The sequence below is a fragment of the Xyrauchen texanus genome, chromosome 5, assembly GCF_025860055.1.
Source record: "Xyrauchen texanus isolate HMW12.3.18 chromosome 5, RBS_HiC_50CHRs, whole genome shotgun sequence".
Taxonomy (NCBI): domain Eukaryota; kingdom Metazoa; phylum Chordata; class Actinopteri; order Cypriniformes; family Catostomidae; genus Xyrauchen; species Xyrauchen texanus.
In genome coordinates, this window is record NC_068280.1 from 3691038 (window position 1) to 3717445 (window position 26408).

The 26408-nt window shown below is 39.4% G+C and overlaps 2 protein-coding genes across 2 annotated transcripts; both read right to left on the reverse strand.

Annotated features, from left to right (window-relative positions):
* Positions 1-471: 471 nt before the first annotated feature.
* On the reverse strand, positions 472-3544 carry LOC127644086 (neurofilament heavy polypeptide-like). The gene is made up of 2 exons (XM_052127104.1): positions 3525-3544; positions 472-3433 (listed from the first exon to the last, which is right to left on the reverse strand). The coding sequence occupies exons 1-2, from the start codon at positions 3542-3544 to the stop codon at positions 2011-2013; spliced, it is 1443 nt and encodes a 480-aa protein (XP_051983064.1). The 3' UTR covers positions 472-2010.
* Positions 3545-3649: 105 nt separating this feature from the next.
* On the reverse strand, positions 3650-26299 carry LOC127644425 (SWI/SNF-related matrix-associated actin-dependent regulator of chromatin subfamily A member 5-like). Its single transcript, XM_052127592.1, has 24 exons — positions 26061-26299; positions 23113-23235; positions 22822-22988; positions 21727-21827; positions 19380-19480; positions 18442-18621; positions 18173-18328; positions 17901-18032; positions 15424-15492; positions 15234-15343; positions 13461-13687; positions 11573-11694; positions 10597-10749; positions 10285-10417; positions 9496-9644; positions 9234-9353; positions 9043-9150; positions 8816-8929; positions 6166-6288; positions 5733-5865; positions 5526-5644; positions 4441-4653; positions 4177-4287; positions 3650-4060 (listed from the first exon to the last, which is right to left on the reverse strand). The coding sequence occupies exons 1-24, from the start codon at positions 26133-26135 to the stop codon at positions 4001-4003; spliced, it is 3099 nt and encodes a 1032-aa protein (XP_051983552.1). The 5' UTR covers positions 26136-26299; the 3' UTR covers positions 3650-4000.
* Positions 26300-26408: the final 109 nt, after the last annotated feature.

The window sequence follows — 26408 nt, forward strand, 5'->3', positions numbered from 1 at the left end:
GGCAACTGAGATTCGACCTCCGCCACCCGGATTGAGACGAGTCACTACAACACCACAAGGACTTGGAGCACATTGGGAATTGGGCATTACACATTGGGGAGAAAAGTTAAATAACGCATTATATTGTTGCATATTGTTTTGTTTTCTTTCCTAAGATGGAAATTAATCAATTTTGACAAGAAAAGAAATATATAGTGTCAAATTTAAACACTTTTAAAATCTGCGATTAATCACGATCAACTACAAAAATATTATGCGATTAATCGTGATTTCACATTTTAGTCGACTGACAGCACTCCTAAAAAATACATATTTTAAAGCTGCGTATTTTATAGTTGCAGGAAAGACAACAATATATTTTGCCATTTTTAATATAATTAACTGCCATATAAAGCCAATTTAATTGAAATCGAATCAAAAGCTTGTGAATGGGAATCAAATTAAACATGGAAATCTGTATCAATACCCAGATTATGCATTTATTTCTGATCGTTCATACATTCAAAAAAAATTACTTTTATATCATTGACAAACATTTTGATTTTATGCCTCTGAAAATGTTGTGGCATAGACATCACATAAAATATTTCTTTACACCCTGAATACATGCAAGCGTACACATTTTAAATCTTTATTATTTTCAAATAAAAACAAAAGTCAACGTCAATATGCATGTGTATATATATATATATATATGTACATATATACATACATACACACACACACACACACACACAGTGTATATACAGTACATCATGACTTTTAATGATCAAAATATAATGATGTTTTCTTGGGGTTATAACATTAGATAGATGTCCAAAAAGTTCACATAAGGAGATCCTCAGTCACCATTCAATTTCATTGTGTGGAACAAAGCTGCAAAGAAGGTGAATGGTGACTGAGTCACTGTGAGTGTATATATGCTGCACAACATAAAGACCAAAAGGAGGTTTAGAGGAAGCGGTTGTTCTTTAAATCCAAAGCAACGAATGTGAAATATATAGTATTTTAGTTGATGTTAGTTCTAAAGGGTTTTTATTGCCACAATAGACACAAACGTACATTGATTCAGCGAATAACAAACAGCCCAGCTCAGCTCTGAAACAAGACTAATCATAGAGAGAGAAGTTTATGAATCCTTTATATTTAATGTTGCTGTGCTTTTGCTGAACATCTTTATTAGCATTTCTGTAGTTCACAGAACAGTCCAGTCTTTCTATAAACAAACAGCAACAGTGCCACCTTGTGATAGAAACATCCATCACATACCTTTGTAACACATAATGTCAATCTTATTATTTCTACAATAAAACTAACATAAATCTGCTCTTGCCAGTCAGAAATTCTAATAACTTGTTTAAGAGCCCTACAGTAATGACAGTCATGCACGAGCAATATCTCAAACATATTGCAATGACACATTGGGCATTATTTCATAAAACAAGAGCAGAACAAATTTTGTGTAACTCGTGCAAGAATCCATTCTCAAGTTAATATTCCCATTGAATTCACAGCTGTGATTCCCATTAGGTGTGTGTCTTCCACAGTTCAATCATCAACCCAAATATACATCCATCCATCGTCAACCGCTTATCCTGTGTACAGGGTCGCGGGGGGCTGGAGCCTATCCCAGCTAACATTGGGCGAAAGGCGGGGGACACCCTGGACAGGTCGCCAGTCCATCGCAGGGCCACACATAGACAGACATGCACTCACACTCACCCAAATATACATTTAACTTTTATTTAATTTAAATTCCATGCATGAATTTAAAAACCAGTAGTACATGTTTGTAAGTTAAATGGGGCAATAGTTCTAAAATTAATAAACTTAATATAGTTTTATTTATCATGATGTGTCTAATTTGTGTTTTAATCCAATGCTAATGTTGAGAAGACCAACAAACACTACATTCTCACCAAGTGTAAAAAAAGCAAAAACTGCACCGTTCACTTCACAAGATTTTTGTATGACTTCTAGGTTATAATAAGAAACAATCGTTTTCTTCTTTCAAGCAATTCCCACTGAATGTCGCCTGTATTTTGCCTCCTTTCTACACACGTTGCCCTGTTCTTTCCTGGGCTCGAGCTCGTTGCCCCGTTCCTGCTCGTTGCCCTGTTCTTTCCTGGGCTCGAGCTCGTTGCCCTGTTCCTGCTCGGGCTCCTTGCCCTTTTCTTTCCTGGGCTCGTTGCCCTTTTCTTGCTCGGGCTCGTTGCCCTGTTCCTTCCCGGTCTCGTTGCCCTGTTCTTCCCCGGGCTCCTTGCGCTGTTCTTCCCCGGGCTCCTTGCGCTGTTCTTCCCCGGGCTCGGGCTCGTTGCCCTGTTCTTCCCCGGGCTCGTTGCCCTGTTCTTCCTCGGGCTCGTTCCCCGGGCTCCTTGCCCTGTTCTTCCTCGGGCTCGTTGCCCTGTTCTTCCTCGGGCTCGTTGCCCCTGTTCTTCCTCGGGCTCGTTGCTCGGGCTCGTTGCCCTGTTCTTCCTCGGGCTCGTTGCCCTGTTCTTCCCCGGGCTCCTTGCCCTGTTCTTCCCCGGGCTCCTTGCCCTGTTCTTCCTCGGGCTCGTTCCCCGGGCTCCTTGCCCTGTTCTTCCTCGGGCTCGTTGCCCTGTTCTTTCCTGGGCTCGAGCTCGTTGCCCTGTTCCTGCTCGGGCTCCTTGCCCTTTTCTTTCCTGGGCTCGTTGCCCTTTTCTTGCTCGGGCTCGTTGCCCTGTTCCTTCCCGGTCTCGTTGCCCTGTTCTTTCTCGGGCTCCTTGCGCTGTTCTTCCCCGGGCTCCTTGCGCTGTTCTTCCCCGGGCTCGGGCTCGTTGCCCTGTTCTTCCCCGGGCTCGTTGCCCTGTTCTTCCTCGGGCTCGTTCCCCGGGCTCCTTGCCCTGTTCTTCCTCGGGCTCGTTGCCCTGTTCTTCCCCGGGCTCGTTGCCCTGTTCTTCCTCGGGCTCGTTCCCCGGGCTCCTTGCCCTGTTCTTCCTCGGGCTCGTTCCCCGGGCTCCTTGCCCTGTTCTTCCTCGGGCTCGTTCCCCGGGCTCCTTGCCCTGTTCTTCCTCGGGCTCGTTGCCCTGTTCTTCCTCGGGCTCGTTGCCCTGTTCTTCCTCGGGCTCGTTGCCCCTGTTCTTCCCCGGGCTCGTTGCCCTGTTCTTCCTCGGGCTCGTTCCCCGGGCTCCTTGCCCTGTTCTTCCTCGGGCTCGTTGCCCTGTTCTTCCTCGGGCTCGTTGCCCTGTTCTTCCCCGGGCTCCTTGCCCTGTTCTTCCCCGGGCTCCTTGCCCTGTTCTTCCCCGGGCTCGTTGCGCTGTTCTTCCCCGGGCTCCTTGCGCTGTCCTTCCCATCATAAACAAGCGATTGTCGTATCAAAATGTTAATGCTATAATTGGAGGAGTTTTCTTTATTTGAAAATGAACCTGTGCACTCTAAAGACTCATCAAGGAATCTGCTTTGATTGAAGAAACTCAATTGATTAATGGTTAGATATATCGATCATAATGAAATGTCACATTATTCGAATGAGTGTAGCCTATTATTCAACATTGGATAAATACTTAACGAACGAAAGACACATTAGTGTAAAGGGCTTTAAGGTTGCGCGATCCAGTTTGGCGATCCCCCCGCTCGAAAACCCATCAACAATGAAAACGGAGCGGTGTTTAAAAAAAAAATCCATTTATTAGTCACGTTTCAATTGACTATTCAAAATAAGGGTACACACTGTAGACAATACTGAAGACTCTAAAAATGAGGGGAAAGACCGCAAATTTTACTGATACAAGCAAATGGAATGTGGATAATAACAAATAGGTATAAATACAAAAACAACATTGACAGCACAGTCGTAATACACTTTATGACTTAAAGAGAGATCTACTTTACAACTCTACGCCTTTCTACAAAAAAGGTCAAGCTACTTGCAGGCGAGGTTCAGTACTGCAAATGGATACAGTACATGAGTGGGACCCGTAACAACAAACGCAAGTATTGCTGTACTGAAGGTCCTCGCCAAGTGAGGTTTGACATCAGCTCACAATTTGAGCTTTTTCCGGCGTCCGCCAGAGGTCCCGTCTTGTTTGCGTTTCTGGGCCTATGGGTAAAGAACGGTTATTAAATGTATATATTTATATAATATAAACAGCTGGCAGATGTTCCAGGTTCTTCAAAAGGGACAAAGTGAAAAATGCTACCTTTGCATGGGCTTACCGAAGATGTGCGAGGGCCCCTCTTTTTCTTCTCTGCTTTCTCTCTCTCTTCTAGCTCCATGTTCTCACGTTCAATGAGCGTGATCAGAGTGTTGCACCTCCTCTGAAGCTCCTGCAATTTCATGCATATAACCTTTGTAAGTCTGTTGAATAAGCTGCAAAAATGACTCGTTCTGAACTTACACAATGTTTAATACTAACCTCTGAAAAATACCCAAAATACCCCCTTTAATATTGCTATGATTTAAGTGTGACAGAAACTCACCATGGCAGTGCGGGACTTGAGGAACCAATCAAATCGGAACTGGGGAGAGTTGCGTATGCACTGGCGCAGCTCATCATATACGCTCTCTTTGTCAAAGCCCAGTTTGTGCAGCATGCAGATGAGAAATCGATCCTCCTCCTCGGTGTAGTTCTTCCCCTTGTTGGTGCCATAGGAGATCCTGAGCTGATGAAAGGGTGCCTTATAACGGCCAATCTGGAGAGAGAGAGAAAAATCAAAACAAAAAACGTTAGCCTCCGAGCACATCAGTGATCGGCCACTTTTGTTTTTAGCAGCAGAAGTATTTTTTGTTGAGCTGTCAGAATTAACGTGTTAATGCATATGATGAACTTAAGTTTACCACGTTAATTCTTCTTAAATCCCAATTCATGAATTTATCGTTAATATGGCAGAACCTCTGCCTCTGTAATGTGTCGTAGTTTGGATAAAAGCGTCTGCCAAATGCACAAATGCATAAATGTAAATTGGTCTTGTATTATTTTATGATTAAATCACTATTTGAGCGAACCTGCATGTTGTGTTAACTGCTCTGTGGAAATAAAGCAGACTAAACTTCAAGCACTTCCTGAGATGCTCTTGGGTCATTCACATAAGCGACACTATTCTTGCAAACAGTTTTCAGACGTCTGCATGCGTCTGTTCCACAAGACAGGCTCGTGCTGCACGCCTCTGAACAAACAACGCATCAGTACGGGCACGGAAGGCTTTTCGTTTGCCTGTTCTTATAAATATAATAAAGTGGGTTTCTTTAAGCCATTGTGTTTAACAGCATTTCTTGTCATGCGTTACTCCGAGACCTCTTACAGGTGGCCCACCACTGTTGTGGGTAGATGAGCAAATGTTCCCGCTCATGAAACGTGTGCATTTGGACGAGGAGCTGATTTCAAAAGAAGCATGTACCATCGATAAACAACCTTGGAGCTTGACGCAAGTCTGTCTTGAAAGGTTTATACATTATCATGTATAAAGATGGAGAATATGAATGACATTCCTTAATTCTGAAGCCCCGCTGCTGCACTTTACTATAAAACCCTTTCTGTAAAAATGGGTCATGTGGTGTTGCTCACTTTGGAGTCAAGTGCTTTTTTGATGCTGATCCTCCTCTGTATTCTGGCTTCTCCTCTCTCGATCTGAGCCATGATCTTCTCAATGTCCTGCAGCTCATTGCAGCGCTCCCAGAAGACAGCTGCACGCAAATGCAAAGAATGGATCTCGATCACATGAATCCTGTATATATAGTCTAGATGCAAGTTGTCCAGGGCTAATCAACATACCGGAATATTCCATGACCTCCTCTGGGGTTTTGCCCTCGACCTCACGAGCAATGTTCTCAATGTCATCTCTTCCCCACTTCTCATTTGCCTTGATGAACTGGTTGAAGTCACGTTTGGTCCAGATAGTGAAGCCCTGAAAATGTGAAAAAGATATTGTGTCACCTAGCTTACAAGGTGAAGCGTGCCATTTCTGCACCATTTGCAGCACCAAACAAAACTACTAAAATTATTTCTACTTTTAATATATTTTAATTATTATGACTAGATTGAACAAGCAGGCAGTTCCCTTAAACTTGCACCACTGGTTGAGCCAATGCAGTCATGCCTCCCCAAACAAACCAATTGCAATTCTGTTAGTCGCCACTAGTGGTGCAGAGGGGGGGCATGTTCTGTATATAACCTTGTCGCAAATTCCCTTCAGCTGATATTTTACCTGTGAGAGGAGGTTCTCCTTCTCCTCTAGCTCCTCCTCATTAAGTGGTTCTGCTTCATCAATCTTGGCCTGTTCCTCTTTCTGTGCTTGGGCCGAGTTGGGCAAATCAGAGTTTCTTGGCACCTGTTAGCATGGCGACATTTTGTATTAGAAACTTTGAAAGGGATGTTGAATGTTAAAGAATCAACACAGTCAAACAGGATTTTTAGTGATAGAAATACAGAAAACAAGTGAATATTTAACATATGAGGTTTTAGATGCAATGCACGATTTCAGAAAGGCTACAATACCTGCAACAGTAGCCTAAAACAATCCTAAATAACTACAGTATCTGGCTGACGATTAACATTAACCACGTTGTTCCAGAAGCAGAGAAAGCTATTACATTTTGATTAAAGATTATGAAGACAAGCATTTAGTTTGAAATTGAAGGATCTAAAGATTTAATGTGTTTTCAATGGAAGCCCAAGTAATGTAATTATTGGTTTATTATTATATTTAATATTATTAAATAGAATATCACATTTTACTATGCGTGTAGTAGTAATACATTTCCATTACAATTTCTTAAATTTCTCACTTCTAGTATAAATAAGCTTTTATTTTGATGAAAGCTGATTGAAGCGCTTTCAGTGAGTGGTTTTTGACGACAGCTTCACACCTTGGGATAAGCAGTTCGCTAGAAGGCAAAATGTGCTTATTAAGCCACAAAAGGTTGAGATTTAATTATATAAATATATAGTCTACATGTGCTGCGCACTTTAAGGTTAATAAGTGCTCCATGTCATCTACACAGAACGCACATGATGCTTATGACGATTGTTGTTAGTGTACAGTACGAGTAACTGGCTTCACACATTCACTTCGAAGTGCGCAGCACATGCAGTGTGTTTATTGGCTGATTTCATAAAATCTTAGGCTTTTGTTTAATTTGAAACTTTTTACATTGTTTCTTGCTCTTGCTATGCTTTGTCATTTCTGTTGAATCGAATGTTGTGTGCTGTATTGCCTTTACAAGTTTGAGATAAAGATTTACCTATGAACCAATTTACAGTATATTAAGAATGCAAATACACAATATTTCAGACTATTTTTAGGATTTACGCATTTAAATTGCCAGACAAATTTCCACAAAACTGAAATGAGTAATCTTTATCAAAATGTACATATTATGAACCAAGTATAATGTATTTAAACTAGGGATGCACCGATAGCACTTTTTCTCTTCCGATCTGATTCTGATATAGGAAATCTCAGTATCGGCCGATACTGATCCCGGTGTTGTTTTTTTGCATAATCAAGTTTATAATATCTTTACATTATTGTGTGGAAGTAATTGGGAGTGCTCTTTAATATGTAAAGAAACACAAACCTCAAACTACACATTATTTCAGTATAAATGTATCGCGTATTAAGAAACACTTAATTGTTAACTAGTTTACTGGATAATGTAGCAGCAAAATTAACAGTAATTCCAGTATAAAATATATTTTTTTATTTGCTAAATGTTTTCAACTTCTATCTGGACTTTAAAGGATTCAGATTTAAATTTTTTTTTTTTGTTCAATTTAGTTGTAAGACATCAGCTCACTTTTCATTCACAGTTATTTTTTTGGAACCCGTTCAACTTAAATATGATAATTTGTAAACAAATAATAATATATAGTAACATATCGTAGCTTTTAAACCCTCGGGCTTTTATTTTGACATTCTGAGCTCTCCAGGACGTCCTGTATGTGTCTGTCTGTAGCAAAGTTCACAGTAGATTAATTCGCTTCTTTTTCAAATTCTGGAAAAATCACCTCCGGTGCCGTTCTAAATGCACATTATAAGTGAACTGAACTATTGAGCATCTACATCGGAGATGATGTTCGTGAGTAGCGCTCAAATATTGCGCACCGCGTGAAGGCTAAAAGTAGCCATGAGTGTGTGTGTGTGTGTGTGTGTGTGTGTAAGTAAACAGAGCAGCGCAATGCGCTGGAGCTGCATGTGTAGGGAGTGGTGGTGGTGTAGTGGGCAAAAGCACATAACTTGTAATCAGAAGGTCGCTGGTTCGATCCCCACGGCCACCACCATTGTGTCCTTGAGCAAGGCACTTAACTCCAGGTTGCTCCGGGGGGATTGTCCCTGTAATAAGTGCACTGTAAGTCACTTTGGATAAAAGCATCTGCCAAATGCATAAATGTAAATGTGTATTTTATATATTTACTTATTAAACAGCCTTTTGTGATTCACAGAGCTATCGCACGTCTTTAAGTGGCTTTGAATAAAATGCACGAGACATATGAACCACTTTAATGGGGATGTTTTGGTTCTTATATGCCATTTTTGGAGCGTGAGAGTAACGAATATGACTATCTCACAGTATCGGATTTGGATCGGGCTCGTCGGACCGATACACCATCTGTCTAAAAGCTTCAGTATTGGAGCCGATACCGATCCAGGTACTGCATCCCTAATTTAAACTTAAATATGTCACAATACTTTATGAACACGTTGCTTATTTAAAGATAACTTCAGTTGGATGGAAATTTGTCATGCGATTGAAATGCGTGAATCTTAAATATAAACATAAGTTGATCCTGCACTCAAAATTTTAAATTCATGTTGATTTTAAGTACTCCAGCTTGGATTTCAGAATATAAGACACCTTGTAGCCAATAGTCTTCCTGTAATACAAGATCTCTTTCTCCAGCAGCTCAAAGAGTCGAGGAGGAAAGAACTGGAAGTCTTGAACATTCGGTTGTTTAGGGGGACGTGGGGCCTGTGAGAAAAAGAAGAAAAAAAGGTGAATTATGACTTCTGTCTGAAAGTGCTTTCCAGTTTAAATACTGATATTACAGTAAATACTGTAAGGCCTCATGTTGCTCACAATACCTTTGGTGCTTTGGGCTCGCTGACTCGCAAGGCCTCTCTGAAATAAGCGTCCACAGCATAGTTTGCCTTGCGCTCTCTCTTGGGTGGCTCAATCCAGTTAGTGATGACCTGAAATAAAAAGTTAAATAAGTTCATAAAACAGAAAAACACAGCAAGTGGAAAAAATGCTTGTTTACATTTCCTCAAGTTACCTTTTTCTTTTCCCTATAATCTTCACCCTCAAAGTTGTACACACTGTTCTCGGTGTCCATGGTGAAGTTCCTCAGAGTGCTTTCTCCAAGATTGGCCAGCTTCTCCTTCATCTCCATGGTCTGAAACGCGCCCGCAGAGCAGTAGTTATATTTCAAAATAATAGAAATGTGATAAAATAGCAATTCTATTGCATATTGTGGCATCCTACAGCATATAGTTTAGTACAGCTTTTGGGAAAGTACACTAGATCAGACGTCCTACCTTCTTTTCTCCTCTCTCCAAGATGGCGTCAATGTCTTCATCGGTGATCTCGCTCTCCTTTGAGGCAAAGACGTGAGTGGCACCGTGTCGAATGATGGACAGCATTTCATCCTTACCCAGTTTGTTCATATTTGGATCTACCAGTCTGCCTGTTGGCGAGCAATTGACATGAACTCAGTGGGACGATTCTAGCGAAATCAGTCAAGAAAATGTCCTGGTCATATTTAACCTCAAATCAATACATATGTACAAATAAATATGCATGAAATGTAGAAAATGAAGCCTACATTTAGTACCATTAAGACTTTTTGCATTGTGGCATTATTTTCAGGACAATTAAACACCCGATTTTACCGCCCAATTCTCATTAGCGAAATGCTTCCGGATATTTTCACTTTGTTTTCAGCAATGGTTCTCATTACCGCAACAGTCTTGATGCTGTTGTTCAACAATTCATTACATTACATTTACATTTATGCATTTGGCAGATGCTTTTATCCAAAGCGACTTACAGTGCACTTATTACAGGGACAATCCCCCGGAGCAACCTGGAGTTAAGTGTCTTACTCAAGGACACAATGGTGGTGGCTGTGGGGATCAAACCAGCAACCTTCTGATTACCAGTTATGTGCTTTAGCCCACTACGCCACCACCACTCCAATTCAAATAATATATTAGTTTTCACATTCTGGTAATGAGAATATCACCATGAACCTCTTTTATTGCAATACATTTTTAAATCGGTCATTATTTTAAATTAGCCGATGAAATGTTTGTTTCGCTTCTTACCTTGTTGAATGACAATAGAGTCCAAGCGGAGCTTCATTTCAGCACGTTCCACAATTCTTTCCTCCACGGTATTTTCTGTGATAAAACGGAACACACAGACCTGTTTCTTTTGACCAATCCTGTGAGCACGGTCCTGAACAGAGAAAACACAATGGAAATTAGTAACCCAACCTTTAATTTCCAATCCAGACGAGGTTTAACACTGTCTGCAAGTGAAAAGGAGTCGTTTCGCATTCACAATCAACTGGTCAGTAGAGGAAAGTAATTACGTAATTAGTTTTAATGGTTATTACGACTATTGTGCACACAGACCATAGCTTGAAGATCCACTTGAGGATTCCAGTCAGAGTCGTAGATGATGACAACATCAGCAGTGGCCAGATTTATACCGAGTCCTCCAGCTCTGGTGCTCAACATGAATAGAAACTTTGAGCTGTTGGGCTCATTGAAGGCATTGATAGAGACCTGAGGATGAGATGAGGAAAGATAAAAGGTTTTACAGAGTATATTATTACTAGTTTCATTTTTATGGTCACTCATTGATCCTTGTTTATTATTAAAGACCCCCGGAATGGCTTCACAAGTGTAGTTCTCTTTACTGTGTTGATGTATTTCCTCTGAAAACCAGAAGTTGGGGTGAAATATGGATTTCCTATCACTAGTTGGTGATAGCTGGTCAAAATGATAAATCAACAGGGGGCCTGATTAACTCGGCGAGTATTGGCGCTGACTATCACCCCCGGAGTCGCGAGTTTGAATCCAGGGAGTGATGAGTTACTCCAGCCAGGTCTACCAAGTAACCAAATTGGCCCGGTTGCTAGGGAGGGTAGGGTCAAATGGGGTAACCTCCTCGTGGTCGCTATAATGTGGTTTGCTCCCAGTGCGGCGCGTGGCGAGTTGTGTGTGGATGCCGCGGAGAATAGCGTGAAGCCTCCACATGTGCTACGTGTCTGTGGTAATGCACTCAACAAGCCACATGATAAAATGCGCAGATTGACGGTCTCAGATGTGGAGGCAACTGAGATTCATACTACGCCACCATGAGGACTAAGAGCACATTGGGAATTGGGCATTCCAAATTGGGGAGAAAAAGTTTGGAAATGCATTATTCCAAGAGGATGTGATAATTTTGTAAACTTTTAGGAGTACTCTAGCATAAAGATGACCTCAAAAATGGACTTTTCTTTATTCTCCATTAGTTGAAACAGTTCCGTTTGATGTTTTTGCTCAACAATCACACATACATGAAAATTTAAAGTGATGTAACACATGAAGATGATTTTCATACCTGTCGCTCCTCATGGGGCGTCTGTCCATCCAGACGACAGTAACCGTAGTTACGCCACATACAGTAATCCTCCAGAATGTCCAGCACCCTGGTCATCTGACTAAAGATCAACACACGGGAGCCTGCAAGGAAAAAACACATTTAAAACACCAAATCAAGGCAATTTGGACTTTGTCAAATTTCGACATTAAATGGTAAAAGGTCTGCACATATACAGCGCCTTTTTTAGCCTTAGAGGTTACCAAAGCACTTTACACTGTGTCGCAATCACCCATTCACACACACATGGTGGCAGAGCTGCCATGCAAGGCACTAGCCTGCCAAACATTAAGGAGAAATGTTCAGAGATTCAGCTATATCATTTATACAGCAGTATATCAAAGAAGCCATTAGTGGGGCAGTAGACATGGGACGTTATAGTCATCTTAAAATTCAGTTCAATATATGATAAAGAGGTTCACGATTTGAAAAACCTCAATTCCATATAACACTTAAATTTGTCATTTATTTTTTTGAAAAATTTGCAAAATGCAAATGACAATTTCTCATCAGAATCAAGTTCTCTCATGCACAATATTATATATATGTGTAGTAAATAAATATTTAAACAGTACGGTTAACAGTACGAAGTTTTCTCCAATGTTGATGTTTTCAAGTTCACATCAGAAAATCATATTTTGCATAAATAAATCTTTGATTGCAGAAAAATATGCATTTTGTATTTTGAGTTTCAAGCTGTACACCACTTACAATTATGGTTAATTTTTGATTGATTTTCATTAAGTGTCATGAAAGAGTCTTAAAATTTGCCATTTATATTCTATTTATTTTTATCGTTTTTTTGTCATTATTCCACATTTGAGCTTTACAAATTTTTTTTATATACTTGCCATAAACTTATGTTGTGAAATGGCATATAAAATAAAGATATGAGCCATCACTGTTTGAAATTGTCTGTTTAAAAAGTGATAAAATGGTACCGTCTCTTTAAGAATGGTAGCGGTTTCAACAAGCAAACCCCCCCACACACAAGTGTTTCGTTCAGCAGACATTAATGACAGGGGAGTTGCAGTTTTCTTACCACATCCATTCAATATGCGATTCATTTTATTTTATTACTTTTTGATCAACAACTAACTGTAAATATCAGAAAGAATATTAAAAGACACATTCAGTAAAAGTGGAGTACATGGATTCTTTGATGGACACACATTAGACAGAAGAAATGTGAAAGGTGATTTCCAGGGATTCCAGTACTAAAATTTCTAAAAGCCAAATCTAAGCACTTCTGTGAACCCTGTAAACAAAGCGGCAAATATATTTGACAGATCAATTAATTTGATCACATTGACACATTTTGTATTTTTTTTGGTGCACATTTCAAAATATTGGATTTTGCCTTGATATAGTCCGTCATTTAAAACACCTAAAACAAAAAAATGCTAAATTTTTACTAAATTTATATATTTTTATTTGTCTGATTAGATCTCTAAATATACTATATATACACAAATGCATAACTTGTGATAAAATCTTAAAAAAAAAAAAATATTCTGTTTGCTACAGCCTGGTAAATGTTTGGACCTCTGCAGCCATCTACTGGCTATAGTTGTAATTTCATACCATTTGAATTTTAAAGATTTAATATACTTTATGCAACACGAGTTATGTGTGTAAACTGTGCACCAAACGGTTTGGCGAGAAAACACGTAGTCTGTGTTTATCCAGACCTGACTAATGTTAAATTAACGTTAGCTTCGCAGTTGCTACGATTTGGACACCACATCATATAAAAGGCAACTACTATGGAATATAAATTTTTCTAAGGGTGAAAAAAAAATTCCCATTTCTCTGCAAAATATAGTTCCTGACGGCTGGTTTTTCTCACCCTGTTCTTTCAGCTTGGGCAGCAGCTTGTCCAGGACAGCCATCTTGCCACTGTTGACCACCAAGTGGAGGTCAGTAGTGTAGGGCGGGCCGGGCTCGGCTCCATCAAACAGATACGGGTGGTTACAGCATTTTCTCAGCTGCATCAGCACATTCAACAGGCGCATTTTGTCTGTCTTACCAGCTGAGTTCAGAATGTCAATATCCTTCATTAAAATCTTGGTGTACCTGAAAAGAAATAATGACAGGCTAATTATAACTCTGTGGGTTCACATTAAAAGGAAAGAACGGTTTTCCCATCGCTCAATGTTGACGTTTATATTGAACTTTTTGTTCCTACATATTTCAAATTCTTGTAGATGAAGCTAGGGTTGGACGATATCAAATATGAATGATTTTCCTGGCAATATCAAATCAGTGGGGTAAAGTAATACTTTGTTAATGTACTTAAATAGCATTTATTTGCCAAACAAATACTTTATACTCTACTTTCAAAATCTCACATGTGTGTGGTTGTGCGAGTAAAAATGTGATCTCAGTGATTTGGACTGTGGCATGATTGTTGATGCCAGACGGGCTGGTTTGAGTATTTCTGGGATTTTCACACACAACAGTCTCTAGAATTTACTCCGAATGGTGCCAAAAACAAAAAACATCCAGTGAGCGGCAGTTCAGAGAGAGGTCAACAGAGAATGGCCAGACTGGTTCGAACTGACAAAGTCAACAGTAACTCAGATATATCTAAGACATATAAGAATATCATCTCTGAATGCCACTCTGACATGCGGGTTGGTGCTGTTTTGGCGGTATGAGGGGGACCTCCACAATAATACAGAGGTGGTTTTAATGTTGTGGCTGATCGCTGTATGTGCTGTAAAGAGCGCACATGTCGAGTTGCCATCCATCCACGTTTTCCCGGGATGGTCGCAGTTTTTGGCTGTCTGTCCTGGAAAAATAAGATTCCATTCGCAAAATGTCTCGGAATGTAAACATTATCCCGACGCATTCACTCACTTTATGTGAACACATTTCAAGACGACGACACTGATCAAACGTGCTCGTTTTCATATGAATCTTTAGAAAGTCCTACTCATTTCAGTGAATCGGTTCATTTGAACGATTCATTTATATGAAGCTCTCCCAAACAGTCCTCGTCCTCTCATAAGAAGCATAGGGAAGTTTGATTCATTTTATTGAATTGGTTTGTTGATTCAGGATTGGTTTGTTTGAGGATTCATGTACATGAACTGTATTAAGGGATAGTTCACCCAAAACGTCTCATTTATTTACCCTCATGCCATCCCAAATGTGTGTGACTTTCTTTTTCTGCAAAACACAAATGAAGATTTGTAGAAGAATATCTCAGCTCTGTTGGTCCATACAATGCAAGCTTCCATGGCTATTTTCATGGTGAAAAAACAAGTATAATGATAAAAATACTATACATGGTTTTAAAGATCTATTTTTGCAAATAAATAACTAATTTAGGCCTGACTTTTGCTCAAACCTTTTCAAAAGTGTTGTTTTAGTAAAAGTATATGCATGTAAATATTGCTATTTATTACTATGCAATGTTATATTAGTGCATATAAATGAAAAATGATCATGTAATGAATAGCATGGAAAATCATGCCTTGATCTTTACTACGTTTTAATTCTTGTATTAAATATTTTAAATCTACTTTGCAACAATGGTTTGGTTGGAATGATGGTTCCTCTGATTGAAGGATCAAGCTCCGATCATACATTTCAGATATACAGTATTAATATTTACCATTCTCTTTGCATCTTGCTGAGCCCAATATACATCTTAATTTCCTTTTTGGGGAGGAGAGATTTCTCCACGTCGGCTTTGATACGTCTCAGCAGGAACGGACGCAGTACCTGTCCCATTAGGAGATGTGTTAGGTACGAATGCATATGATGAGCAGGTGTTTGTGGATTTGTAAGGAAATCACACTCACAGTATGAAGACGTTCCACTAACTTTGTGTCTCCCAGACAGTTATTGGTGTCAAACCAGGAATCAAAATCCTACACACACACACAAAATATAAAGACAAAAGAAAAAATAATCAGGACTGTCAATCAAATAAGATTTAATGTAATTAAATGAAATGCAGATTAATTTAAATTAAATCACATATATAATATTTGCTAAGAAAGCCCCTAAATAACAATTATTTAATATGAGTAAATAATTATATATAAACAATAATTCAGATCATTAAAATGCATTACATTATTGTGGCAGATGAGTTTGGTTTGTTGTTTGTACAGCAGCGCATTGCCTAAATACCTGGAGTTTCGTTTACTGCCCCCTAAAGGGCCGTCAATATATCGGTTTTATGACAGATCGGTGCCAATAGTTGCTTTTTGGAACTACTAGATAGCTGAAAAATCTATAATAGCCAATACCTTTTTTTCTCTCCATGTTCCTCTGTGGCCAAACCCTTCATCTGGTGAGTATATGGGCTAGAACTGTAATAACCGCTGTTTATGGACTAAATACTAGATTATTATGAATTATTTAAAAAACACACATATGAAGCATAGACATTGTTGAACGTTTATTTAGGTAACATTTATTGATTGTTGAGTTCGTCTGACAGTGTCGCTAGAGAAAAGGAAAAATGTATTTTATAATACCGGATAATGGACAAGCGAGCTCTGTTGATGTACTTTTGATTAATGATGATCTACTGTTAATGTATTACTGCTTATACAGTATTTATTAGCCCAAATGACAAGGTTTATTTTAATACATTGTAGATGACTGTAAAAGTTCATGTTCTGTTTGGGGGAACAGACATTTCAAAATAATTATCATATTTATTTCAAAATATCAGTGTATTTTGGGCTTGCATGTAGTTAAAACCGTCACGTTATGCACCAAATCTTAATTTTTTTCTGAATATTATTGGGATTTTGGTTGCACAACAAACCTCCATCTGGGATTGTACCCATTTTGGACTCTTGTAGCATTTATATCTGTGCCCATCACAGGAAAAACAAAGAAAATGTTATAACATTGAATAAATCAGTTTTAAAAACTATTGGCCGATTAATCTTAGTTATTGGTATCAGCAAAATCGGTTGAACCCTCCTGCCCTTTGCTGAATACAGGTGGTACTTTAATCTTGAATTGCTCAGATGGTAGGAAAATTCCTTATTGTGGATCAAAGACATGATTAAATGCGTTTTTAAGTGTTATTTTTATACAATTAAATCGCAAAGAATTAACATATCTACGGCCTAAAAATATATAATCCAAAAGCAGATTCTAAACATTAAATAGGATTAAGTTTACTCACACATAATACATTCAGCTGCAAATGGAGCATCTTAGTAAAGAAATTGCATAAGTTCAAAACTTAAATACCAGCAAAGTGTATGGGGTAACGCAATAAAAGTAACGCATGTTACATAATCAGATTACTTTATTCGAGTAACAAGCAAAATAATGCAACATTTTATTTTAGACCATAATATCGGAGTTACTTTTTAAATAAGTAACACATTGCTTTTGTACACCTCTACTGTCCCTGTATTGCAAGAAATCAGGAGTAAAAGTGTGCAAACTTCAGGGAGGAGACGGAGTGCATGATGGGTATTGTAGTTCTATAGAGTGTGAGGCCAGAGACTATTTAGCAGAGACGAGTCACTCCTGTTTAAATGATTGGGAGAAACTGGAACGGCCAACCAAAGCGCTCTAGCAGCCAACAGTCAATGGATGTAGAAAGGAAGTCCCGCCTTGCAGGTAAAAGAGATAATCCCCTTTCAGACATCAGCTGTCAAATCAACTCGCTAACGCGCATGCACATTTAGTGTTTTAGCGTAATATGAGGTCAACATTCGGTTATGTGAAACGCGGTTGATTCATGTGTTAATAAACACTGCATAATACAATTTTAAAAAATCAGTAAACGTGTTTAGGCAGAAGTACTATAAAGACTACTCTTCCACTGGACACGACATGATACATGGGGTGAAATACTCGCTCAATTCACTGATTCATGCAGCCGAAACGCTCTGTGACTGCTTCCCGTAACTGGGAGAATGGGATGAGAAAAGCTGACTCCGGATCAGTGGCTCCGAACAACGTTCTACATCGATTGTGTACGCAGCTAAAAAGATTTCACATTTTGTTTTATAATAAACAAGTAGTTTGATTCATTTTGGTAGCATTAAAGATGATTCTATTCAAGTTGCATCAGCATGCACCTTTGAAGATGTATGCAATCAACCAGTGGCTTCTGAACGCAAATGTAACACTTTACTTTCCATAATAAAACAACTTTAATTTACTTTAAGGAGTAATGCAATATTCTAACAAGTTACTTTTAAAAGTAACATTACCCAACCATGCCAGCAAATAATCATTAAACGTGTACATTTGCTTAAGTGACAGTAGGTAAGAAAGAAAGGAGTGCAAGCAGCACCTCTGATGAGTTAAAGACATCTGGAAGCAGGAAATTGAGCAGCGCCCACAGCTCGTGAAGGTTGTTTTGCAGTGGTGTTCCAGTCAGCAGCAATCGATTCGTCGTCTTGAACTCTCGCACAATCTCTGAAAGCTGAGACAAACAAACAGTTTGATGAATACTCCCAAAACAATCCATTGTTTCTGGATTCTGAGATGTAAAAGAAACATATCCAAATTACAGTAGCTGAAGTGGTTAAACATGGCATAAACTTTATAGATGTGATTGCAAACCTTTGATTTCTCATTCTTGATACGATGGGCCTCATCAATGACCAGATACCTCCAGTTGAACTTCTTGAAGACGGCCCTCTCAATAATTAGAATCTCATAGGAGGTAACGCACACGTCCCATTCACCTGGCAACAGTGTGTCACGGATGAAGGCATTCTACAGATAGGAGACAAAGCAATACATCAATATAGAGCACAATGATCACACACTTTTTCATACGTTTCAAATTCTTCTTTCAGATCAGCACTGGGAATCACTCCATTTCTTACCCTTTGATCCCGGTCACCAATGAGGCAGACTGCTCGTAGAGAGGGGACCCAGCGCTTGAACTCATTCATCCAGTTATAGAGGGTGGACTTGGGAACCAGAACCATGTGAGGTCCAGGAATGTTCCTATAGTGCTTCATGTAGCCCAGCAGAGAGATGGTCTGAAGAGTTTTACCAAGACCCTAAAAGCACAGGACGAAACAGAATAAGTGTGAGATATTTATGATAGAGATGAAACGGGGTTCTCACAGTCATTTTGACAAATGACTGATCTAATCTCTGAAGCACTTTTCTAGTGGTTTATGATTACTAGATCGTTTATAGTGATGCACGCACAAAAATCAATTTCTGGCCAATAAAACTTTTTAGAACTAAACATAACTGGGCGTTTCTTCAACTTTGGGCACTTTCAGCATTGTGAACTTCTGGAATAAAGTCTCCTTTAACATTTTTCTCATTAAAACGGTTTGCTGTCGTAGAAATGACGCCAAAACTGTGGAACAGCTGTTTTTAGAAACACTTACAGAAATATTTCCCACAATTACTACTGAAATGGTTTGTTTATTTGACCATTTATTTTATCATAGTTTTAAACATGTAATAATTTGTATTTTTATGGATTAATATTGAAAGTATGGCCTGTCTGGGACAAGGGTAAAACAGTCAAATATATAAAAAGGCATTTAAAAGAACTAAAAATAATTGATGATGGCTTGGTAAAAAAGGTTTCTAATTATTAATGAGACCTTAAAACTAAAAGGAAAATGTGGAAATCTGTTCGTTTTAATAAAAATCAATCCCTAGAACGTGAAACTGCCCAAAGTTGAAGAAACACTATGAACATGCATATTAACAAAAGGCAAGATTTCATGACTTATTCAGGCCTGGAAATCACAATTTTAGAACGGTGTGATATTTCCAGGGAACTACAGATTCATACCATTTCATCAGCAAGGATTCCATTGATTCCGTTCTCATACAGTGAAATGAGCCAGTTCAATCCACGGACCTGGTAGTCTCTCAGTTTGCCGGATTTCACATCTGTCAAAATAAGTTTATTGTGGTGCATGAACCAAAAGTGCAAAGAATGAATGAAATAATGTATGTAGAGTAGGATCTTCTATAAATATTTATAATTTATTTATTTATTTGTACATCAAAAAAAAAAAAAATATATATATATATATATATGCATACATGTACACTGAACAGCTGCAACAAACACTCATGCCAACAAAACAGCGCCAACCCACATCTCAGAATAGCATTCAGAGATTATATTCTTCTCAGCACAGTTGTACAGAGTGGTTATCCGAGTTACTGTAGACTTTGTCAGTTCAAACAAGTCTGGCCATTCTCTGTTGACCTCTCTCATCAAGAAGGTGTTTGTGTCCGCAGAACTGCTGCTGGATGTTTTTAAGTTTTTGGCGCCATTCGGAGTAAATTCTAGAGACTGTTGTGTGTGAAAATCCCAGAAATACTCAAACCAGCCCGTCTGACACCAACAATCATCCATACGGTGATCTAATCCAGTGTTTCCCAACCAAAAGATTGTCAGGTGTGCCGTGGAAAATGATCAAACGCCACAAAATAAATAAATGCATGAAAAAAATTTTTTCAGGGATCCAAACTCACCTTTCGGAGAAATTCACCATTTTGAAACCATAATTGATCACGTTTGTGATTGTGAAGAATAATGATTAATGTGCAAAAGTGAGTGATGTTTATACGTGTAAAGGGTCATCACATGACTCACGTCAGCGCTGCAGAATACATTGAAGTCTATGAAGTGACGTCACACATGTTTTTGCTTCACCGATAATGTCTTTGAGAGTATTAAGCAACAAGAAATATTTAAAAACTGTCCAAATTTCTGAAGAGACATTGAATGTCTCAATTTCCTTATTGTTTATGAATATCAGAGACCCCAGTTATTGAACTCATTTAAATTCACCAAGAAAACTCTTAAACACATAAACGAGTCCTTTTATTACTTTCTGCCCTCAAAGCAACGGCGCGCTTTTTTCTCTCTTCCAAATACATGCTTTCAGTGTTTATTGTGCACACCTGTTGCTTTTTTAAGTGGCAAACTGGTAAAATCGCCCCTCTGTGACGCTTTCTGCAACTCTTGTCATGTGGAGGGTGATGCGGCGCATGACGCTGGGTTCAGCCTCCAGAACCAAATTAAAACTGCCACGAGAAGTCGTCCGTCCGAGATAAAGACACAAAATTGAATGACAATCGCCTCCGTATCATTCTCCCTTGATGTGTTTGATTACGCACAGGCGAGTTTAAGTCGATGCGGACCAGGAGGAAGGTTTGAGTTGTCGATTGAGTTCTGTTCAGTATATTTTTTACGCATATTTTAATCGTATTTGTTTTTTGTAATATTGCGTTGTTCATATGTCGTGTCTTAGTGTCCTCCGCAGAAACATTAATCTGCTTCTTGTCTCTGTTGTTCATCTGTTCTCTTCATAAATAAATGCATACTCTGCTGTATGCTCGTCCTGTAAGTTCATGATTAAAAATGAAAATATGAATGAAAATAAAAGCTATTAAATGTCTTATTATCATTAAAATATGAAAATTAAAATGACGGGTAATAATAGATTATGACAGAATTTTTACGACCCGAAAGTCTAATGCAAGCACTCTGCGACTTTCTTTTTTTTTCTTTTTGCATGGCAGAATTTCAAACATTACAAGAGAACACGCTATTAAGACAGACAGAAAACATGGACAAGTTCTTGAAAAGGAAAAATATTGATGATGGTTAGCCTATGTGCGATAGTGGTGTGCCGTAGAATATTTTTAGTCGTAAAAAGTGTGCTGTGTCAGAAAAAAGGTTGGGAAACACTGTTCTAATCAGCAAATATGTGGCAGCAGGGCATTGCATAAAATCATGTAGATATGGGTCAGCAGCTTCAGTTAATAGTCACATCAACCATCAGAATGGGGAAAATATGTGATCTCAGTGATTTGGAGTGTGGCATGATTGTTGGTGCCAGACGGGCTGGTTTGAGTATTTCTGTAACTGCTGATCTCCTGGGATTTGTCGAACTGACAAAGTCTACGGTAACTCAGATAACCGCTCTGTACAATTGTGGTGAGAAGAATATCATCTCTGAATGATTCGGAGATGCAGGTTGGCGCTGTTTTGGCAGCACGAGGGGGACCTACACATTATTAGGCAGGTGGTTTTAATGTTGGGCTGATTGATGTGTACATTTCACACGCGCGCACACACACACACAATATTGCACATTTTTGATGTGTGTTGAACTCACAGGAAGGTGAATCATCAAAACGAGTGCATACACAGGTGGTTTTGCTGCTCTCACTGAGCAGCTCTTCATCCTCCTCCTGCTCAGTGCGACGGTGACGGTTACTGAGGAAAGAACACAATCAGTGAGCTATTACCTTATGTACAAACTGCTAACACATGGACTCTGTAAGTTACCATTTGGCCATCTAAAGCCCAAATTATACATCGGTCAGACGTGAACCCTAGGTATCTGCGTACAGGACGCGCAACGCAAATTCCTGAACGCATGCGGACAGATTTTTCTAATCACACAGTCTGAACAAGCAGTATGCATATAGCCTGGAATTACTTGCGCTAATTAGTGGATCCACAAGGTCACAGCACTCACAGTTGAGCCGTTGCGGTCACGAAAAAAGCGTTAGATGTAATCGTCGCTAAAAAACAGGAGATGACTATGTGGAAAAAAAGCAGTGGATGTGCACGTCAAGAGCGTGTGTGTGTGTGTGTGTGTGTGTGTGAGGAACTCGGAAGATACCTGCATATGTATAACTTGAGTTTGAAGGAATACAATAGTCCAGTATCTCATAGCAGTCGTAGCACGCATGCGCCAACCATCTGCGTTTGTGCGCACAGTCAAATAAACCGTACTTTGAAAGGCTAGCATTCACAGACGTACACAGATGCCAAGCATTCGCGTAAAAACCGAAGTATACTTCGGGCTTAAGAGACCTCATTTTGGCCAAATTCTAAGGCATCATTAATAGTATTCTTCACAAAACCGCAAACTCAGAATGTCTCACGATGAGCTCAATGGAAAGTACATCCAAGCCATATCGTTCTGTCAATGTCAAAAAAGTATCTGTAAGAAGTTGTTCACTAACTATTACATTGAACTATTTCACCCTACATTTGTGCTTTGTCTCGTCTTTATGCTTTGAGCGTTACGTTGTTAGCGTAGTAGCATTCTAACACCAAACTCAATTGTGAGTTGAGTCTCTTGTGTGTCACTTATGAGGCTCCAATCTAGTTTGGAGGCTGCCATAGAAGACAGTCCATTAGGTTTTGGAGCAAAGCCGTAGAGTTGACACTATTGCGGAAACGAAGAGGGGAAACTCACTCTCCGACAGAGAGAAGGTTCTGCTTCTCGTCCTGTTTAATGCGAGGTCGGCCTGGCTTCATCTTCAGTGGTGAGGTCGGGGTCTTCTGGGCAGCTGGTTGAATAAAATGAGCAAACACTTCAGTCTGCTTCAGGAGGTACTCGAATCTGTTGGTCCGGTCTGTTAGCTGTATAAACAAAGCATTATATGTTTGAAGCGAACATTACAGAAAACTGCTATATGTGTGTGTGTGTGTGTGTGTGTGTCCAATTGAAGCTGCATTGGTTGTAATGGAAAGCTAAATGAATTACCACTTTTTCTTCATAACCACCCGGTTGGTCCCCTTTCTCCTCCGAAGGAGGTGATGACGACTGCGCTTCACTATCCAATGCTGTGTCCGATGCTTCATCACGTCCATTTTCTGATGTATCATCCTTAAAGAAAAGAACAATTGAGTTGAAAAACACAGTGATGCTACTATATGACGCTTGAAAGAGAAAATGTACATGAGAGTTTCTCATGTTTACCCATTTCCTATTTAAATAGGGGGTTGGGGATGGATGTCGAGGGATCGTCTATTTTTAAATTGAGTATTCGACTATTCATGCACATCCCTAACAGGCAATTTCCAATATATTTCGCCAATGATGCGCCCAGATGTGGATGCATACTGTGCACGGAGCGTTCAGCAACGCGAAGTATACTTTGGCCTTAAAGTTGAAACATGTTATTTCTGCAACACTAGAGCCACTGAACAGAATTGCAAAAATAATCAACGTTTTCAAAACAGCTTTCTAAATACACCCCTCGACTGCAGTTGATCAAACAGTCAGAGCGTCCCGCCCACAATTCACACTATTGGCACACTATGGCTGCGGCCACATCATCCAAGTGGATGCTACACATTGGTGGTGGTTGAGGAGATTCGACCTTTACTATGTAAAGCAATTTGAGTGTCTAGAAAAGCACTATGTAAAATGTAACTAATTATTATTATTATTAATGTTGTTGGGACAGGTCAAATTCGGTCGTTCAAAACAAACAGAAATTTTCATAGCGCCACAGAGACTTCAACCTCAGCTCCTATAATACATCTATACTACACTGTGAACACAATATAGTCACTCTCGGGGCCTTCAGGACAAAAATGTCCCCATTGAAACCCATTAAAACTGCAATATTTGATCCCAGTGCCATTAAAGCATAAAATCATGAATTCTATGATATTATGATTTCATTCTGGAGCCCTGACTACAAAATTGTAATATTTAATATTTTCCACCAGATGGCACCATTTTTATCATGTTTAGCCTATGGAGCAAATACAAGCTTTTTCCCAATGTTTTTGTTTGGTGTATTATAGGCTATGTCTACATTAATCTGGCTACATTTGAAAACTGTGTTTTCGTTTCAAAACGCTCTCCATCCACACTAACGTTTTCAAGCGCTTTCCAAAAGTTGCTCGTTTACACTGAAATGTACGAAAAAGCTTAAATCGTGTCACTGCACATGCGGGAAATCCCCACTGCATGTGAGGTCTGCAACGCAAGTGTCCTTGCGTATCGTCGCCGGACACCAATTCAGAGTAAACTTCCCTTCACCTTTGAAGGAACGCAATGTGAAGGTTGTACAAAGTGACATTTATTTTTAAACAACGCTATCAAAGTGAGTATCAGGCACAACAGCGCTGCTATAACACAGGCCGCCATCTTGATTGTTTTGGTTGGAGATCACATGACTAAAAATGCGTCATCATTTTCCAAAGCATCCGTTTTCACAGTCCGCACTACAACGTGAAAACAGCATTTTCCAAATTTATCTACTTTGGAGTGTGTTTTCAAGAAGCTCTGTTTTCACGGACAAAAACACCATCTCAGTGTGGACTAGGCCAGAGAGCACTGCAGGCAAATTTAATAAATGATGCAGCCAAAATTGTGTGGGTGTGTAGGTATGGATATCAGAGTGTGTTTTGTATGTGTGTATTGAGAAGTGTGTGTGTGTGTGTGTGTGTGTGTGTGTAAAAACATCAGTGGCATTATATAAAACAAACTGGCATTTAAAGGGTTTAAATACTGAAAATGAATGAACATTTGGAAGATATGATCAGGACTGATGTTTGTTATTATTAATATATAATATTATTATGGCAGTTTTTTGACAGTCATTTTTGTCCTCTAAGGACCTCCGAGTAACTTTTTTTAAATTGACGCACAAGGGTTAAACTGGGATATAAGTATTTTAATGGTTAAAAAGTTACATATTTCAGCTTTAAGTGTGAGTGACAATCTCATTCTAGAGCATTTGATTGGACAAAATGTGGATACACCCCAGAGTGCAAGATGATGTCACCAATATTTTTGGTCCATTTTCCCAGAAAAGAAAGACAGTGAATTTTAGATGCGTATTGCTGCTAAAATATAATGGTCAACATTTAGGAGCATACTAGCTGACCTCAAAGTGAACACATTTTCATTTCATGGCATCTTAAAGTAACAAAAATGACCTACCCTCATGGTCAACGGAGGCAATACATTTTGACAAACAGTATGGCAGAAAAAAGACATGTATGCTATAGATTTATGCGTTTACAAAAGTTGTGTTTTTGACGACCGTTACAGCGGTTAGAGATGCGCGATTCGAATTCAAACCAGTTTCAAACCACTTTAACAGCGATGCGCTTCGTTTTAGGTGGCGGGTAATCTCGCGCTGAGAGTCATCCTACAGTAAGTACACCAAGAAAGTTTCTATTTTTAAAGCATTTCTAAGTGAATGTTTCACAACTTCACTATAGCAATAGGACGAGCTTACATTAGCTGGATAGATGTTAATAATTGTTGAGACGGTCATATGAAATATATGACAGAATATGTATTATATAAAGTCCAGTGGAGTTTTCTGAATTAAATACTGCTCTGAGAGTCACATAATACCAACACAATCAACTAGCCAAATTCAGTTTCTCAGCAAAAAAAAAACGTGTTAATAATCAAATAGCGAAAGGCACCCGTCTTAACTCCAAAACAGACTAAGAGTGCCGTTTAATCATGTATAATGATATTCTGAGTGTCAATACGTGTGAAATGGACGCCAAAGCAGCTCCTCCATTCATCTGAGCAGGAACAAAACAAGCTAACAGAAACTTTCAACTCCACACTCGAGACACGCGCTTCTTTTCGCGTTTCATCCGCTCGTCTTTTAGAGTACCAGGTGAACTAGAGGGTGATTAAGAATTGCATGAGATGGGAAAGGGTCCCCTCACCTCTGCCGGACCGGCCGAGTCGAGTTGGCTCGGCTCTTCCCGCTGCTGCTCCATGCTAAGTTCTGTTTGTGACATAATAGGCGGAAAGATTTACGTACTTTGCTCTGATCGCGAGCAGTCCCCAAGGAAATACGTGTATTAACCTATAATGTGGATAGGTTTGATCCGAAACTTTCCAATTAGAGCGAGAACACCACATCCGAGGCCCCCCGGCTTTTTGTTGACACTGTTCCCACAAAGCTGGCCCGGTCTCGAACTATCGCGAGAATTTAATCGAACGTGACGTCACCAGTAGTCTAAAAGGGAAACCCCATTGCGTTTGCGAAACAGCTTGTGGGTCGTCTATTT

Coding starts and splice junctions, on each gene's coding strand:
- LOC127644086 (XM_052127104.1), bottom strand. CDS start 3,544: ATGTGTCTTTCGTTCGTTAA. Junction 3,434..3,524: donor ATGTGTCTTTCGTTCGTTAA/GTATTTATCCAA, acceptor TAATCAATTGAG/TTTCTTCAATCAAAGCAGAT.
- LOC127644425 (XM_052127592.1), bottom strand. CDS start 26,135: ATGTCACAAACAGAACTTAGCATGGAGCAGCAGCGGGAAGAGCCGAGC. Junction 23,236..26,060: donor ACTCGGCCGGTCCGGCAGAG/GTGAGGGGACCC, acceptor CTTTTCTTTAAG/GATGATACATCAGAAAATGG. Junction 9,645..10,284: donor CTCTATTGTCATTCAACAAG/GTAAGAAGCGAA, acceptor GCTCGCCAACAG/GCAGACTGGTAGATCCAAAT.